General features: G+C 41.6%; 1 protein-coding gene across 5 annotated transcripts in view; it reads left to right on the top strand.

The window, feature by feature from the left end:
- Positions 1-16,591, top strand: part of GOLGA4 (golgin A4) — a 56,993-nt gene that overhangs the window by 37,268 nt on the left and 3,134 nt on the right. For all 5 annotated transcript variants that reach the window (XM_081165076.1, XM_081165077.1, XM_081165074.1 and 2 more), the window contains 8 exons: positions 1,078-1,199; positions 2,396-2,526; positions 2,710-2,823; positions 5,688-5,708; positions 5,842-5,910; positions 8,502-8,577; positions 12,794-12,897; positions 15,303-15,389. In XM_081165076.1, coding sequence (XP_081021202.1) covers positions 1,078-1,199; positions 2,396-2,526; positions 2,710-2,823; positions 5,688-5,708; positions 5,842-5,910; positions 8,502-8,577; positions 12,794-12,897; positions 15,303-15,389 — 724 coding nt within the window. The remainder of the gene's footprint in view (positions 1-1,077; positions 1,200-2,395; positions 2,527-2,709; positions 2,824-5,687; positions 5,709-5,841; positions 5,911-8,501; positions 8,578-12,793; positions 12,898-15,302; positions 15,390-16,591) is intronic.

Genomic DNA, 16,591 nt, shown 5'->3' with positions numbered 1-16,591 from the left:
CCGGGTCATGTGGCCAGCATGACTGAGCCGCTTCTGGTGAACCAGAGCAGCGCACAGAAATGCCGTTTACCTTCCTGCCAGAGCGGTACCTATTTATCTACTTGCACTTGACGTGCTTTTTAACTGCTAGGTTGGCAGGAGCTGGGACTGAGCAACGGGAGCTCACCCCATCTTGGGGATTCGAACCGTCGACCTTTTGATTGGTAAGCCCTAGGCTCTGGTTTAACCCACTGCGCCACCCGCATCCCTTGATATATGAAACCTCTATTATTCATAATCAGCATTGGCAAAATAAATCTTTCAAATTCATAGCAAATCATATGGAAAACTAGTCCTTGGCTGCATTTGGGCAATTGTAACTCCAGTTAAAAAGCCTCAAGTGAACCTTACACTCTGCCCTCAGTACACAAGCTCCTTAATTCACCCCTTTGTCTCACTTTAATAATCAAACCAAGAAGTCTCTAACCATACTTTCCCATTTATCCAAATTTATTATTCTGGCTTGTTCCAAAGCTGGTAACGATGATTTTCTGGTTTGGATGCAGCTGGAAAATATAGCAGCTGGAAACTTAGTCGTTTCCTGGTTTCATTTCATGTGCCTCAAAGGGGAAGATTGCTGGGTCTACATCCTTGTCCTACATTGTCCTAAAAGCCTTAGGAGTTTGCAGGTCAAATCTCAGGTTATGTTTACATGGTGTAATTAAATTATTTCATTTGCCCTAACAAAATTAATTGGATTTGTATAAGCTACACTTGGATCAAATCCCCCCTTTTATAGCCTTATCTGGACACATTTTTCAATTATCATAGGTAGATGAACTTTTATCCTCAGGACGTTTTCACAAAAAGTCTGTTTGGTAACATTTTTCTTAATGAATTTCTCTCTTCAGTAACTATTGTCTCAATCATACAAATAATCATACAAATGTAAAGAAAAACCGTTAGTGAAAGCCATTTATTTTAATGCAATCTTATACTTGGCAGGCTCTCAAATCTCTCTGTTAGAAATTAATATGCTTTTTTGCTTTACTGTTGAACTGCCATATCTGGACTTCTTATTTTGCTGTACCTTTATAGATATGAACAGGAGGACATTGAATTGAAGCACAACTCCACATTAAAGCAGTTGATGAGAGAATTCAATACCCAGATGGCACAAAAGGACCAAGAAATAGAAACAGCCGTAAAAGAAACCATCAGTGAGTTGGAACAGTACCTTGTGTTGATTTTAAATGGCTATATCTCTTCTAAATTCAACCATCAGATCCATTCCTATAAGATCAATTTAGAAGAAAGAACTTCCATAGACCCATAGACAGAACAGTGTCAGGGGCATGATAACAAGCCTTGAATTCTCCTCTATTCTTGCCCTAGATTTGAATGCTTATGTAATACTGTATCTCGTGTGTGTGTGTGTGTGTGTGTGTGTACACACACACACACATATGCAAACTCATTAATGTAAATATATTAATTTTGCATATATATCTGATAATAAAGGTAAAGGTAAAGGTACCCCTGCCCGTTACGGGCCAGTCTTGACAGACTCTGGGGTTTGTGCGCCCATCTCACTTTATCGGCCGTGGGCCAGCGCTGTCCGGAGACACTTCCGGGTCACGTGGCCAGCGTGACAAAGCTGCATCTGGCGAGCCAGCGCAGCACACGGAACGCCGTTTACCTTCCCGCTGGTAAGCGGTACCTATTTATCTACTTGCACCCAGGGGTGCTTTAGAACTGCTAGGTTGGCAGGCGCTGGGACCGAGCAGCGGGAGCGCACCCCGCCGCGGGGATTCGAACCGCCGACCTTTCGATCGGCAAGCCCTAGGCGCTGAGGCTTTTACCCACAGCGCCACCCGCGTCCCTATATCTGATAATAAATACTGCCAATTAGTTAACAAGTATGAAGTTCAGATAGGTTGAAAGTACCATAACATCTGTTTGGTTTTTTAGTAAGAATTACGCATTCAATGACTATGTATAGGAGTGGCGAGTCCCAACTGTACTAACAGCTGTAAAAAATAAAAGTAGAGAAAGAAGAGGTGATAGATAAGCAGTAAAACCTTTGAGTGAAGTTTGATTCATTGCTTACTACTCAAAGCATAATCTTGCCTACTGATTTTAACATGATATTGGCTTGTTTGACCCAACCTACTCTAGTGTGAAAGAAGACACCTTGTATGCCAAAATAAGAAAAGGAATATGTTATCAGTTATGTTTTGACGTGTCAACATCTCATTAGATTCTAATAGCATTTTTAATGAATTCTTCTTTAGAGTTTCTTCTTTTACTGTAGTATTCTTTTTTTAATGTATCTAGAATGAATTCCTGCTAATTCAATTAAAAGAGCAGCCCAGTTAAAATGCGATATGTAAACACCGTTGACCATTTTTCACAGGTAAAGCTCAGGAGGTTGAATCTGAACTCATAGAAAGTCACCACGCAGAGATAACTCAGTTACATAAAAAGATGCTAGAAAAAGATGATGACCTACAAAGGACAGTGAAAAAGTATGAAGAAATCCTTGAGGTATATATGGTATTGCTTGTTTTTGCGTTTCTAAAAGTCAGAGCGCAGTTTCATCCAGGATTCGTGTATAATTCAGCAATTTCGCAGCTAAAGTTCTTGTAGCTAAAGCTGATGGAAGCCAGATTGTCTCCTAATTGTGAAGTATATAAAGTAATGGTTTTATTTATTTATTTTGTTCTGAAGACTCGAGAAGAAGAAATGACAGAAAAAGTAAATGAGCTTCAGAACCAGCTGGAGAAATTGCAGGAGGAGTACAAACAAAGACTGGCAGATGAAGAAAGCTGGAACAGTGGTGAAGTAAGTTAGAAAACATTATTTTACAAATTTTTACTTAGGAATTTATTGTGGTTCTTAGCTTGTATCTTAGTTTACCTTCAGAGTTTTAATAGAAATATTTTGTTAGACTTTAGAGTATTTTAACTCTTTTGATCTAACAATTGGCAAAGGGGCTTGGCTGTTTTTTATCCTTTATTGCCACTGTTGTCTCTTACATTTGAAGCTATTGCTGTTCTGTCCTACAGAGGCAAATAATATTAACTGTGGAAACTGATCTATTATTCGATATCTTAGTTTTATTTCAGTAGTAAATCAGTTAGTCATATATACAGTTGGTTCAAGACTAAGTTAGTTGCACTTGGTTTCCTTTGAAATTAGAGAGATTGGGAAATAAGCGACAGCATTCAACGAAGCTTTACTCAGAGTTGACCCATTGAATTTACTGAATATAAGCGTAAGTTAGGTTGATTAATTTCAGTGGGTCTACCCTGAGTGAGACATGGTTGAATACCACCCAAGCACTTTGGTGACGCATGTGATTAGAACCACATCACATACGTGCAGCTAGTTGTGGATATGGAGGCTAACATGGTCCGTTCAGGTGCTGAGGACCACATCATCTAGAGGTGCTAGTAAGGAGCAGGATTCCAGCCCCACAATAAGAGACTACCTTCAACCTGCTCCCGACAACTGATGGTGCTCTATTCCCAGAAAATGCTACAGTCAGAATTGGAGGGCTCGGTGGCACAAGCTTGCAGATTGGCTTGGAGTTTGCTTACCATAAGTATGCCAGTTCCATAGGGACGGATAAGTACATGACAGCATTGCCATGTCTGAGAAGTCATTCATCCAGCTATTTTATGCTGCTAGTTCACAGTTCGGTTGTTGAAACCCAGGGTTCAATCACCCTAAATAGAGAGTGTAAAAGCCCCAGAGCTACAACCAACGTGTCAAGTGCTGCAGGCTACCATATTTTTCGCTCTATAAGATGCACCAGACCACAAGACACACCTAGTTTTTGGAGGAGGAAAACAAGGAAAAAAATATTCTGAATCTCAGAAGCCAGTATAGCAAGAGGGATCGCTACGCAGTTGTCAGGGAACTGACATCAGAGCAACAAGCGAAGGAGAGGCTCTCTGATTCTGCAGGGGAAGGAACAAGCACTAGGGGGAGACGTAGCTTGATGGAGGGGGAAGGAAATCAGCGTAACACCAAGGAGCCAGGAGAGCAAATGGGAGAAGAGGTGGAAGGGCTCCGGGATTCTTCCTTGGAAGTCAGTGAGGAGAGCCCTGGTCCTCCACTACCCACGCCCTCCTTGCGCAGGAGACTCTCGCGCAATGAGAGGCGGAGACGATTGGGAGTCAAACAACTCTTATGCTGGCAACGGTATAAGAAACGCCCACAGACAGACTCTGCGAGCGACTGAGGCAGCCACGCTGAGATGGGCTGTGCAGTCAGGACGGTTTAACCCAGGCAGCCAAGCTCCAAAAGGGGACATTTTACGCATGAGTAACTCCAAACCACTACAGCAGTGAAAGCAGCAATCCCTCTTGCTGTTCTGGCGTCTGGGATAGCTGCGCAGCCTGCATTCGCTCCATAAGATGCACACACATTTCCCCTTACTTTTTGGGAGGGAAAAAGTGAGTTTTATAGAGCAAAAAATACAGTAATTATTGCCTATGAATTGGTACCACATACCACCTACTGTAGTAGTGCAGGGAGAATGAATAGCTTTGGGACCATCTCCTAACATACAAATAAAAATCAAGTTCTGTATGTGCCTACCCACCCCCCCTTCAATCGTTTGGTTGAAACCCTCATCTCCTGAACTGAGGAGTGTTGGCATCCTGGGGTGAAAAAAAGTATTTCACACTTTTTATTACTCTCATTTGAAACTGTGTGTTCAGATTGCCCTTTACCCTTATATTACAGTGGTGCCTCGCAAGACAAAAAGAATCCGTTCTGTGATTCTCTTCGTCTAGCGGTTTTTTCGTCTTGCGAAGCAAGCCCATTGACGGATTAGCGCTATTAGCGGCTTTTAGCGGCTTAGCTGCTGATCGGATCAGCTGATAAGCGGCTTAGCGGCTTAGAAAAGGGGGGGGAACCAGCAGGAACTCGCAAGACATTGTCGTCTTGCGAAGCAAGCCCATAGGAAATTTGTTTTGCGAAGCACCTCCAAAACGGAAAACTCTTTCGTCTAGCGAATTTTCCGTCTTGCGAGGCATTCGTCTTGCGGGGCACCACTGTATATATGTTGTATTTTATCCTTTTGAATAGTGGGATTACAATTTAGTGTCACAATTTAACCAACATTTGTAGTTTCTTTGATAATGTCCTTTTGCAGCCATTTATGTACACTCATGTCTCATTAATTTAAAATGGGCTGTAAGTTCATGTAATGACCGTGGGAGTTTAGCATAAAATTAAACTTCTGCTACAAGAAAAACCCAGTCTTCCTTCATGGCTCTCAACTAATAGAGATTATGTTGAAAGCAAATTGTTCACAAGAAAATATGTATGTTACTTATTTAGGAATTCATTTAATAGTTGCTTAAGTCTCTCATTTGAATAGTTTCTTTGTACCACTTAGATTTATTTCAAACTGTATTTTGGGTGTGACTAAGCTATTTTAATTATTTGTGCTCCTCAAAACTGCTTTTATGTGATAAAAAAAAATTGCAAGACAAATTTCTTTGTACCAAATAGTAATATATACCATCTCAGATTTTGCAATAAGATTATGAATCAGAGAAATAGATAATGGAGAGTTAATCAGGAATTAATGACAATTCATATGGATGAAAAATATCCTGCAGTGCTTTTTGTTTTATTTGGGAGGGTATGAAGCAAATACATTTTATTAAATGTTCATTTTTCTGTTTTAGGTAACAATAGCTGAACTTCAGGTAAGATTGGCTTCATCTTTACCACTAGCATAATGTCAAGTTTTCCTTTGATGCTGTTTACAATTTTGATGAAAAGTAATAAATTAAGTGTTTGCAGTGCACATTTTCATATATGTTTCTGGTTGTGTTTCAGGCCCAGCTAGCCCAGAAGACAACACTTGTCAGTGATTCAAAGCTGAAAGAACAGGAATTCATAGAACAGGTAAGGATCTGTTAAAAAAGAAGAAGGAACTTTAGTTCTTGAGTACATTAAAGCATTTTCTAGGTATAATTTGAAAAGGTTATAAAAGGCTACCTAGGCTGCAACCCTATATCCCATTTCATGGAAGTAGGCCTTATTGAACTTAGGTTAAGGTAAAGGGACCCCTGACTGTTAGGTCCAGTCGTGACCGACTCTGGGGTTGTGGCGCTCATCTCGCTTTATTGGCCAAGGGAGCCGGCGTTTGTCCACAGACATCTTCCGGGTCATATGGCCAGCATGACCTGGCGAACCAGGGCAGCACACAGAAACGCCGTTTACCTTACCTATTTATCTACCTGCACTTTGGCGTGCTTTCGAACTGCTAGGTTGACAGGAGCAGGGACCGAGCAACGGGAGCTCACCCCGTCGCAGGGATTCGAACCACCGACCTTCTGATCAGCAAGTCCTAGGCTCTGTGGTTTAACCCACAGCGTCACCCGCGTCCCATCTTATTGAACATACTTTTGAGTAAACATGCATAGTATAGTGTTGTTAAACACAGATTCAGTCTGCTCATCCTCACCAGGCTATTAAAAGTGCGACACTCTAAAGCCCTAAAACAATCAAAACCAAGCTCAAATAACCTTTGATTCTACAGTCAAACCTCGGTTGTCAAACATAATCTGTTCCAGAAGCCCATTTGGCTTCCGAAATGTTCGACAACTGAGGTGTGCCTTCCAATTGGCTGCAGGAGCTTCCTGCACTCAAGCGGAAGCTGCGTCGAACAATTTCCGAAAAACATTCGAAAACTGGAACACCTCTGGGTTTTCAGCATTCGGGAGCCAAAACGTTCCAAAATGGAGGCATTTGGGAACCAAGGTTTGACTGTATTTCAACCTTCTTGAGTGTTATAGTCAGTTACTCATTCTCAGCCTACCCTATCTCACATGGTTGTTGTGAGGATAAAATTGGGAAGAGGATGACTTTGTAAGCCACCTTGAGCCCCTCAGAGGAAAGATGGGAGATAAATGTAACAAACAATAAAGGAAGTATGCATAATTCAATTATCAAAATACAGATAAAATCAACAGAATTTAAGAACAAGCATACATAATAAAACTATATTTCTAGGTAAAAAAAAAAGGCAAAAAAAGTTTTTAGCGAGTGTTGAAAAGGGTACAATAAAGGGGACTGCCTGTTATTAATAGAGAGGGAGTAGATGCGTAAATCATTTGTTCAAGGAAACTGGTTCCAAGCTGCTGAGGGCTTTATATACCAATAGTAACACCTTGGGTCAAGGTGACATGCCTATTTCTCTTGTACCGTTCCAATTTCTAACCCAGTGGAAGCACCACTGTCTGTGTGTCCTCCAAGTGGTGACCTCAAAGGGAGATGATCTTTGATGTCCCCCACTTTGGGATGAATCCCTCCGTGGTTTATCCCACCACATGTAGCTGGTTCTGATCTTATCAGCCAAGCCAGAGGCAATGCTTTGATCCAAAGCAACACTCCCATGTGTAATCACTCAATTCAGAACAGAACCACTCTCGATTGCAATCAGCAAAAAACGCTCTTTCTGCAAACAGGAAAAAAACCCAAAATAAAAAAATTCCTTCCTGTAGCACCTTAAAGACCAACTAAGTTAGTTCTTGGTATGAGCTTTCGTGTGCATGCACACTTCTTCAGATACCACACGAATGCACACGAAAGCTCATACCAAGAACTAACTTAGTTGGTCTTTAAGGTGCTACAGGAAGGAATTTTTTTATTTTGACTATGGCAGACCAACACGGCTACCTATCTGTAACTGAAAAAAAACCAGTAAGACTATGAAACTGCAGTGGTCAGATAACAAGCACTCATGCCGGATGAGTGGACAGTTCGGTCAAGGGTCAGTATAGTGCTAGCCAGCCCCTCTCTGCTTCCCAGGAGACTCGTGGCCAGGTCTACTTTTATCAGATCTTAAATTAGACAGAAAGAAAGCCAGACAGAAAACCCTAATCTTTGCTAATATTTCCCAACATGTCTAATAGGTAAAGGTAAAGGGACCCCTGACCATTAGGTCCAGTTGTGGCCGACTCTGGGGTTGCGGAGCTCATATCGCTTTATTGGCCAAGGGAGCTGACGTACAGCTTCCGGGTCATGTGGCCAACATGACTAAGCCGCTTCTGGCGAACCAGAGCAACGCACGGAAATGCCGTTTACCTTCCCGCCGGAGCAGTACCTATTTATCTACTTGCATTTCGACGTGCTTTTGAACTGCTAAGTTGGCAGGAGCCAGGGACTGAGCAACGGGAGTTCACCCCGTCGCGGGGATTCGAACCGCCAACCTTCTGATCAGCAAGTCCTAGGCTCTGTGTTTTAACCCACAGCACCACCTGCGTCCCTTAACATGTCTAATGCACACTAACAAATATTTACATGGTACGTTTAAGTGAGATAGATAGAGATACAATATTTAACACCCTGAGTTGTCACTAGTAGTGGGTGGGGACAGACGGACAGGGTTTGGTAACTGCTTTCTCGTACATTTGGTACACCTCAAAGTTGAAACATATTCCATTTCTCAGTTATGTTTGTTTTATCCTCCTCATCCATCACTTTATTCTTAGATTCATACACTACAAGACCGGTTGAAAAATTACGAGAAGAATATGTATGTCACAACAGTTGCATCGCCTTACAGAGGTGAGGAATGTTTGCCTTGGCACTGAGTTACAGAATAAAGCCTAAGAGAATACTTGCAAACCTAACTAGGGCTGCAAATGTATGTACTCTTACCTGGGAGTAAACCCCATTGAGCTATCTAAATTTAGGGTGATAGATAAATTTAAGGCCAAAAGTTAGTCTTCAGACTTTTATGGTTGTGTGTCAGGTATGGAAGGCCTTGTTAACACTTGTTAATAGTCTCTCAGTTCCATTTCAGTTTGCTTATTTGCGTTGAACTGAGCTATACAGATTTTGCCATGTATTCAGACCCCTTCCTGACCCTAAAAGTTTGCATATATCAGATGAAAAATGTTACGCTGAAATATTGTTCAGTAGGGCAGTTCTGAATCTTTTTACACAAATACATATTTTTAAAAATGAAGTGATTTTGCATGATCTGTAAATGTAAGATTAGTTGCGTTCCAATGTCCACCTCATGGATCACGTGCAATATATATAAGTATTCCCTTGTGGAAAAAATGCTACATTGAAATCACAAATAAGACATAGTTCATATTTTCAGTCATTTTCATTCCAATTGCTTACATATCCTGACGACTAGACCTTCAAAGCCGTAAATAGACATGTGTTGCAGTAATGCAGTTCCTGATGCAGATTATGGTTTATTCTTTAATTTTAATGTTTTGTTGTCCTTTGGTATAAATTTACCTCATGGAAAATGAGTGTGAAATGTAAGCATGTTTGCCACATATATTTATGTGTGCATGTGAGCAACATGGAGAGTATCAAAATTAAGGTATAACCAGTAGCTAACATTTTGATACATGTGTAGTTCATACTTTTCCAGAAATCAGGTGTTGAAGACATGTTTTAGATCTCCTCCAATCTTGGGATTAATGATGCCTGCTGCAATGTCAGCAAGCCAAAGTACAAATACGGTACGACTGAGAGTTGGGCTGTAGGTGTTTTCATACTGTAGTCTCATCCTGGAGGGAGATGCTTTAGTTTAACAATCCTCTAGTTTTAGCAAGGGATTTCCAGTGGTAGCCACGAGTGTTTCCTGAATTCCATCAGCAATTATGTTTGTGCATTAAAAAGTTAAAATCCACACGTAACTAGGAAAGTAAAATCTGCTACTTTTGGACTTTTAGTTTAAGTGAACATAAATGGAAAAATAAGAGTCACGGCTTAATCTCCAAGAATGTAGATATTTTCCCCTTGCCCTCTGAAAGCTACTTAGCTACTCTGAAATGGCATACTTAGAATGCTTCTGCTTTTTATATTGTGTTTTTATGAAGAAAACATTTTAAGATATCAGTTACCATGCAAAAATTTTATGAAAACAATGTTGCTAAGAAACATAAACAGGATTAGATTAGAAGTCTTAGGAGAAACACTTGTAAGAGCTTAGTTAATACAATATATTGCAAATATTTTCCCAGCCTTGTCCTTCAACATTTGATGTAAAACTTGGACATGCATGCACACTCACACACAGTTGTCTCAAAGGGTCTCTGGGTCCAGTGGGGTTTGCTTTCTAAACTGTCATATCTCCATGTTGGGGGCAGGGCAGTGGAGCAAAGGATCAAGTTGTAATAAGCAGCTGCCAAAGATGCAAATGACTTGATACAGCTAACGCAGTTCTACAAAGGAAGGCTTTAAATTCCAAAGCAGTGAGGTGATGGTGGTCCAATGAGATGGCTTTTCCAGGCTGGTGGAGCCAGATTTACTGAGAGAGAGAGAGCATGCTTGTTTGTAGTCTAGATGGCAGCGTTGTAGAATATTGATCCGTGATAAAAATGTGGTCATGGTGATACAAGAGATACTGTAAGATGGTTAGATATGGTCGTCGAGAGCCCCAGTTGGGCCCTACCCTCAGTGGTTACACAAGGTTTGATAATCAGGTTTCTCACCTTCCCCATTGTGACCTTAAAGCAGGAGTGCGTCACACACAAACAGGTGGACAGAATCACCTGACGACTTAATGACGTCATGTGAATGGCACCTGTCCAAATTGGTGCTTGGGGAGCACACCTTCAAAAGAGCTTTTTGTAACGACTGGTGAAGTGATTGTGGTTACATGGAGCTCCTTTGAATTGGAAGGTTTGGATCAAACTGCTTCCTTCAACTAGAACCTTCAGCTGCGCTAAGGAGCTCCTGTTGGGATCACCTAGTGCAGCTGATCTCAGTGGATCTCCCTGTCTGTTCCAATCAGCCCTACTTACCAAGGGACAATGAGAAGCAACCTTTGAACTCCTTATTCCTCCTTTGTAGCCTGACACCTGATGTTACATATGATGTTGGGCAGGTGAGGAGGGGCATTGTGGGCTATGGCCTTGCAGGACAACTTGGGTACTGTGCTAGGTCTAAGTTTTTCCCTGGTGCTACCTTAAAGGATTTATCCTGATTCCTATACTTTCTTTTTTTAAAAAAATAATTTTTATTAACCGACCAATCAAATCAAATCACATCACATAAATTCCGAATTACAAAGCCGAAATTTAAATTTTGTTGAGGGGACCCATATTTCAAGATCCGAAGGGGGAATCTGATCATCTTCTTGCTACTGCGTTAATGTCCAAATCAGTCCAAACAAAGTTCATAATTCTATCCAGTCTTATCTTGCTGTTTCCACATCTCATCTTGTTCGTATATTTTCTCTTTTTTCTTTATGATCTCTTCTGATAATCTCCTTAAGCCGATAAACACCAATAATAATCCTGTGTGAATTTTTCCGTTCGTCCAATCCTCAAATCGAGATGGTTTCCATATACCATCGCATTCATAGATAACATCGCTCTTTCCATCATTAATTACAGAACTGTCATTCTTAAGTCCCTCTGAGGAGTTTCACCCACAATATAAAAACAGCTCTATTTCTCCTCCCAGACTTAAGTCCTCCGACAGAACTTCCCAATATGGCGACGGTATTTTTAACTGCGTCATTCCAAAGCCCTTATACATTCCACGCTCTTCTTAAAGCATGCTTTGGTTAGAAAGTTTATCTCCACACAGACATAAATCCACAGCTTAAGTCCTTCAAACGACATTTCTGACTTGTGACTTCTGATTCTTGTTTAATCACATAGAGGAAAGAAAGTTTTTTCCCCTCTCCCCCATCCAGTCCTTTTGCCATACCGAGTCTTGGTGTGTCTTCATCTGGTTAATTCTTGTTCCTCCGACTCGTCTTGTTTATCAGAGATCTCTTCTGTTAGCAGTCTTTACTCCCCCTCCTTCCTTGAAATATGTGCATTCCCTTCCTCCTAATTGTTTCTTTTGAAGTTCTTGCAGCTAGTGGCGCGGATCAGAGACAGCGTCCAGGAGCGCCGAGATCCCACAGGAGGACATTCTGCCTAGTGCCCCCATTCCCACAAATTCGGGGGTGGTATAGGGCACAGGAGGCAAGGGCAGCCCCCCCAATCCTGGGGGGGGGGTAGGGAGGCTATTTACTCCCATCACAGCCTCCAAATTACCTCGTGTGGGTCGGAGAGATGTTATTGTCAGCCATCTTCCGAGGCGCCCCTAGTGGCCCCCCTGATTCCTATACTTTCCATTGTTTTGGCAGTTACTTCTAACATCAGGCAGGAGCTTTTGACCATAGGAGAGGAAAAGGCAATCATGAATCTCTGGAAGGGATAGCGCTTAGGGTTAGGAGGTTTGTGTACTCAACCGATCCTACCTGTGAAGGGTTTGTTTGTTTAGAGCATTTGTATTCTGCTCCTCAGCTGAAAATCTCCCAAGAGCGGCTTACATAAATCAGTTCAAACAAGACAGTCCTTTCCCTCAGGCTTACAATCTAAAAGACATGACACAAAAGAAAAATGGGATGGAGAGGGTGGGGGTTGAATTCAGATGTTGATTCTTTAAGCTAAATAGTAATTCTTAGTGACCAGCTGGGACAGAAACAGTTCAGGGACTGGAAGAGCCATCTTTCCCACTGAGGCACAAGCATGCTACCAGGAAGGGGCTTGAACAGTAGTTGTCTGCTTCTGCCTGGCGACATATTTGAGGGAAAGGGTAAGTTAGTGTCTTGAGTACAGAGGCAAGTGTTAAGAACTAGCTGCTTAACCCTCTTGTTAAAATGTAAAATGCTCTTTACAAAAGCAGTATAATCCGGGTAAGTGACAATCATTATGTCTGTATGTTACAGTTTGGTCAAGAGAGATGAGCATACTGATTGTAGCACATCTGTGTAAAATACAGTTGTATAAAACACTGTCTCTCGTCTGTGCAGATGGGAACCTCTGCCATTCAGATGTCTCTCTTTTTGGAGAACCGACGGAGTTTGAATACTTGAGGAAGGTGTTGTTCGAGTACATGATGGGCCGTGAGACAAAGGTATCCCCCATATTCAAGGCACATGTTTATTAAGTTAACAGTCACTTCGAGGAAAAAGAAGAACTGCACAGGTTGTAGTATTATTATGCTCTCACGGAATGAGCCCGTTCTTGCTCACATCTACCTTGGATAGAAGCAAGATGGTGTGACACAGGGTATCTCCTATTTATGAAGAGGTATTTTTTATGGATTTGTTTTAGTGTTTCATCATTAAAGTGTGGAATTGGTTATTAAAGTTTTTTAGTTGTACCCCATCCTGGTTTCAAGGGACGCGGGTGGTGCTGTGGGTTAAACCACAGAGCCTAGGACTTGCCGATCAGAAGGTTGGCGGTTCGAATCCCTGCAACGGGGTGAGCTCCTGTTGCTCGGTCCCTGCTCCTGCCAACCTAGAAGTTCGAAAGCACGTCAAAGTGCAAGTAGATAAATAGGTACCGCTCCAGCGGGAAGGTAAACGGCGTTTCCGTGCGCTGCTCTGGTTCATCAGAAGCGGCTTAGTCATGCTGGCCACACGACCTGAAAGCTGTACGCCGGCTCCCTCGGTCAATAAAGCGAGATGAGCGCCGCAACCCCAGAGTCGTCCGCGACTGGACCTAATGGTCAGGGGCCCCTTTACCTTTACATCCTGGTTTCAGAATTGATGGTGGGTAGGTTATAAATCTCCTAACTAAATAATACTTTCAAACAGGACCACTCTCGGTGGATATTACACTCCATAGGCCAGGGTGGGCAGCTTGCAGTAGATTGGCAAGAGTTTCCAACTCCCGATTGTCATAACAATAGCAACAGTTAAAAATCCCCCCCTCCCCAAATTAGCTTGCTGAAAAAGAATACTAGACAGGAGTGAGGAACAGAAACAGATTTTTGTGTGAAAGGACTTGCTACTTGCTTTTGCATTGGTAAATTTATGAGCTGAACATGCACTCAGAGGCACGTGTGTGTGTGTGTGTGTGTGTGTGTGTGTGTGTGTGTGTGTGTCCAACTGGCTGAGCCGCTATTTTGTACCTGCCTCTGCTTGGTTGATCTCGGTTCTAGCTAGCATAAAAGTAGGCCCCAAGTCTGTTCACTCCTTCTTTAGGTTTCATAGGCTGCTCTTTGCAAATGTGATGGAGCCATTGTCCTCAAGCTTCCAAATACTCATATGCCAGCCCTCTTCCTTCTGTTACGTGGGACCCATGTAACCCTGTTTCCCCGCAAACTTCATTTCCATCTCCCCCATGGAACCATAGCTCCTTCCTGTCCCTCATCCCCTTCCAAGTGAGATTCCAGACCGCCTTCCCTGCAGTTTTGTCTCTTAACTATCCCTGAATCTGATGTAGGTTTAAACCTTCAGCTACATCTTTCAGCAAGTTCCCAACCTTCGGTCACAATCAGTTTGCATGGGCTGGGAGAACTAATGAGCAGCAGTAAATTCATTAACATAGTGTGGAGAGTGGGGCAGTCAGTGGGGCAGCACAGGCAGGGGGGCATTGTGCCCCTGGGTTGCTAACAGCAAGCCACTTACCAAGCGGGTGAGGACTGAGAACAGTGCAGCAACAGAGCGAGTCTGATGGTCCTGCTGCTGTGCTTGCACTGCGCTGAGCTCTCCACACTGCAGTCGTCTCCCTCTCAGCAAGCAGCAGCAATGCTCTCCATTGGGAAGCCATGTGCACAGCACTGCCCTGCTGGAGTTAAATTTTCAGATAACAAATCACGCCACAACATAGTTCAGTCACCATCTTCTTAGATTTTTTTTATTAAAATAATAATAATTTCCTTTGATTCTGCTGTGGGCAGAAGCTGTTTTTCACTTACAAACAGGACCTTCAGCAAATAATACCATATAGCAGAGTCACCAGCACATTCTTACTCATGAAACTGTTTACTATATATTTCTTGCTTTGAGGCCATCTATACTACATTATTATTTTTCTCCTTCCAAGAAATAGCAGTGGGAAAGAATGTTAAGAGCCTTCCTTTTAAGTTGAACTTTGTTTTCAGTGGATAACATATGAGTAAATATAGGCTTTATCTGGCCTTTATCTGCAACCAACTATTTCAAAAACATTGAAGCCTTAAGTGATGGAATACTGAATTTATTGTTGTTTTGAACTTGTACTTAGCCTTATTTTAAATCTGATCATTTGGAATCCATTTCTGTATCATTTATTCTGGCCAAAAGCACTTGGGGAATTTTAAGTCGCTAGTGATGTTGGATTGCAGACTCTTAGCTTTTAATGTAGTGCATTTATTTTAAAGTCTTAGCCTAAGGTTGCCACAGATTTTTATGAAAGACACAAGTATTCTTTATGCATTCCTATGCTTTCATAAGGACTACAAAAAATACAGTGCTTTTATAAATCAATGAAACTGCTGTTTAGCAGATCATATTCTTATCATGCCCATTACTTTGTTCACCTCTTCTTCAGACAATGGCAAAGGTTATAACCACAGTGCTGAAATTCCCTGCTGACCAAGCACAGAAGATCTTGGAACGAGAAGATGCACGGGCATTGGTAAGCCATAGTAAGGTACTAAATAAAAGTGGCTTCTCAGGTGTGTCTTAACATTAAAGCTCTTTGGTCACCTAACTTTCCCGCAGAAGGATTTTGTATTTGGAAGTAAGGATTTCACACAGGGCAGGAAAACTCTTAGTGATAGCAATAAACACCTTAATGTTGGAAGACCCTGAATGCATCTTTGCTGATTGTGATGACAAAAAATCTCCTGTTATGTCTATACCAGCACTTTGCTTGATATATCTGTCTTCCAGTTGGACTACAACTACAAGTCAGGGAAACCTATAAAATGTCAGTGTTAATATGGAAGAAGTCCGCAACAGTTTTACTCATCTATGCAAAAGCCTACTTAACATGCCACCTTGGGAACTGTGATGTTGAAAAGCAGATGCTTTTCAATTAAAGTAATTTAATAAATCCTATAATATTGATTTCAGCTTATGAAGATGATAAATGCCCACAATCATAGGACTATCCAGGCATTAGGTTTATCATTCTGTTTTATTATTAAACACTAGGGTTCAATGTAGGAATTGCTGAAGGGAAAATTTGCCATATAAAACCAATATACTTTCATGGATCTTGGACACATGAATGATTGTCAATTCTGTCTCTTTGTTTCTTCTTTTTGTTTCCTCAAAGGATGCTGCTATCTGTTTTTGCTCACAAAATACATTGATCCCAGAGCAAAACAGCTTAAATGGGGGTTATCCCCTTTTCTACATTTTCAGCTCACAATTTAAGCGGCAGTTATATGTGATGGGAAATAAATATGAAATAAACTTAATAGTCTGCCAGCACCCCATTCAAAATTACTTACCTTTTGTGGCTACCACTGGTTTCTTCTAAAACTGTGTCTGAGTACCATTTGAAGACCATGACAAAGGTACAAAGTAGAGGAAACAAAAAGGACTTAAAATTCTGTACAATTCAGATTTATGGGGAAACTATTTGAGCAGTGGCACACTACATTTTGTGGGATTCTGTTTGAAAATTGAAACGTTGTCATCAGTTGGTTTTCCTGTTTGGCTACTTTCATATCCTGCTTTAATACATACTAATACTTGTGCTTTTCTGTTGGCTCTATAATTTTGCATGCAGTTATTAGACGAGATGAGGGAAATAGAATACAGTGGTACCTCTGGGTACGAACGCTTCTGGTTATGAACACTTCTGGTTATGAGCTCCGCTAACCTGGA

Source organism: Podarcis bocagei (genome assembly GCF_964188305.1).
Source record: "Podarcis bocagei genome assembly, chromosome: 12".
In the NCBI taxonomy this organism is placed as follows: Eukaryota; Metazoa; Chordata; class Lepidosauria; order Squamata; family Lacertidae; genus Podarcis; species Podarcis bocagei.
Note: the sequence above shows the minus strand (reverse complement) of the source record. Positions and strands in the feature narration are given on the sequence as shown.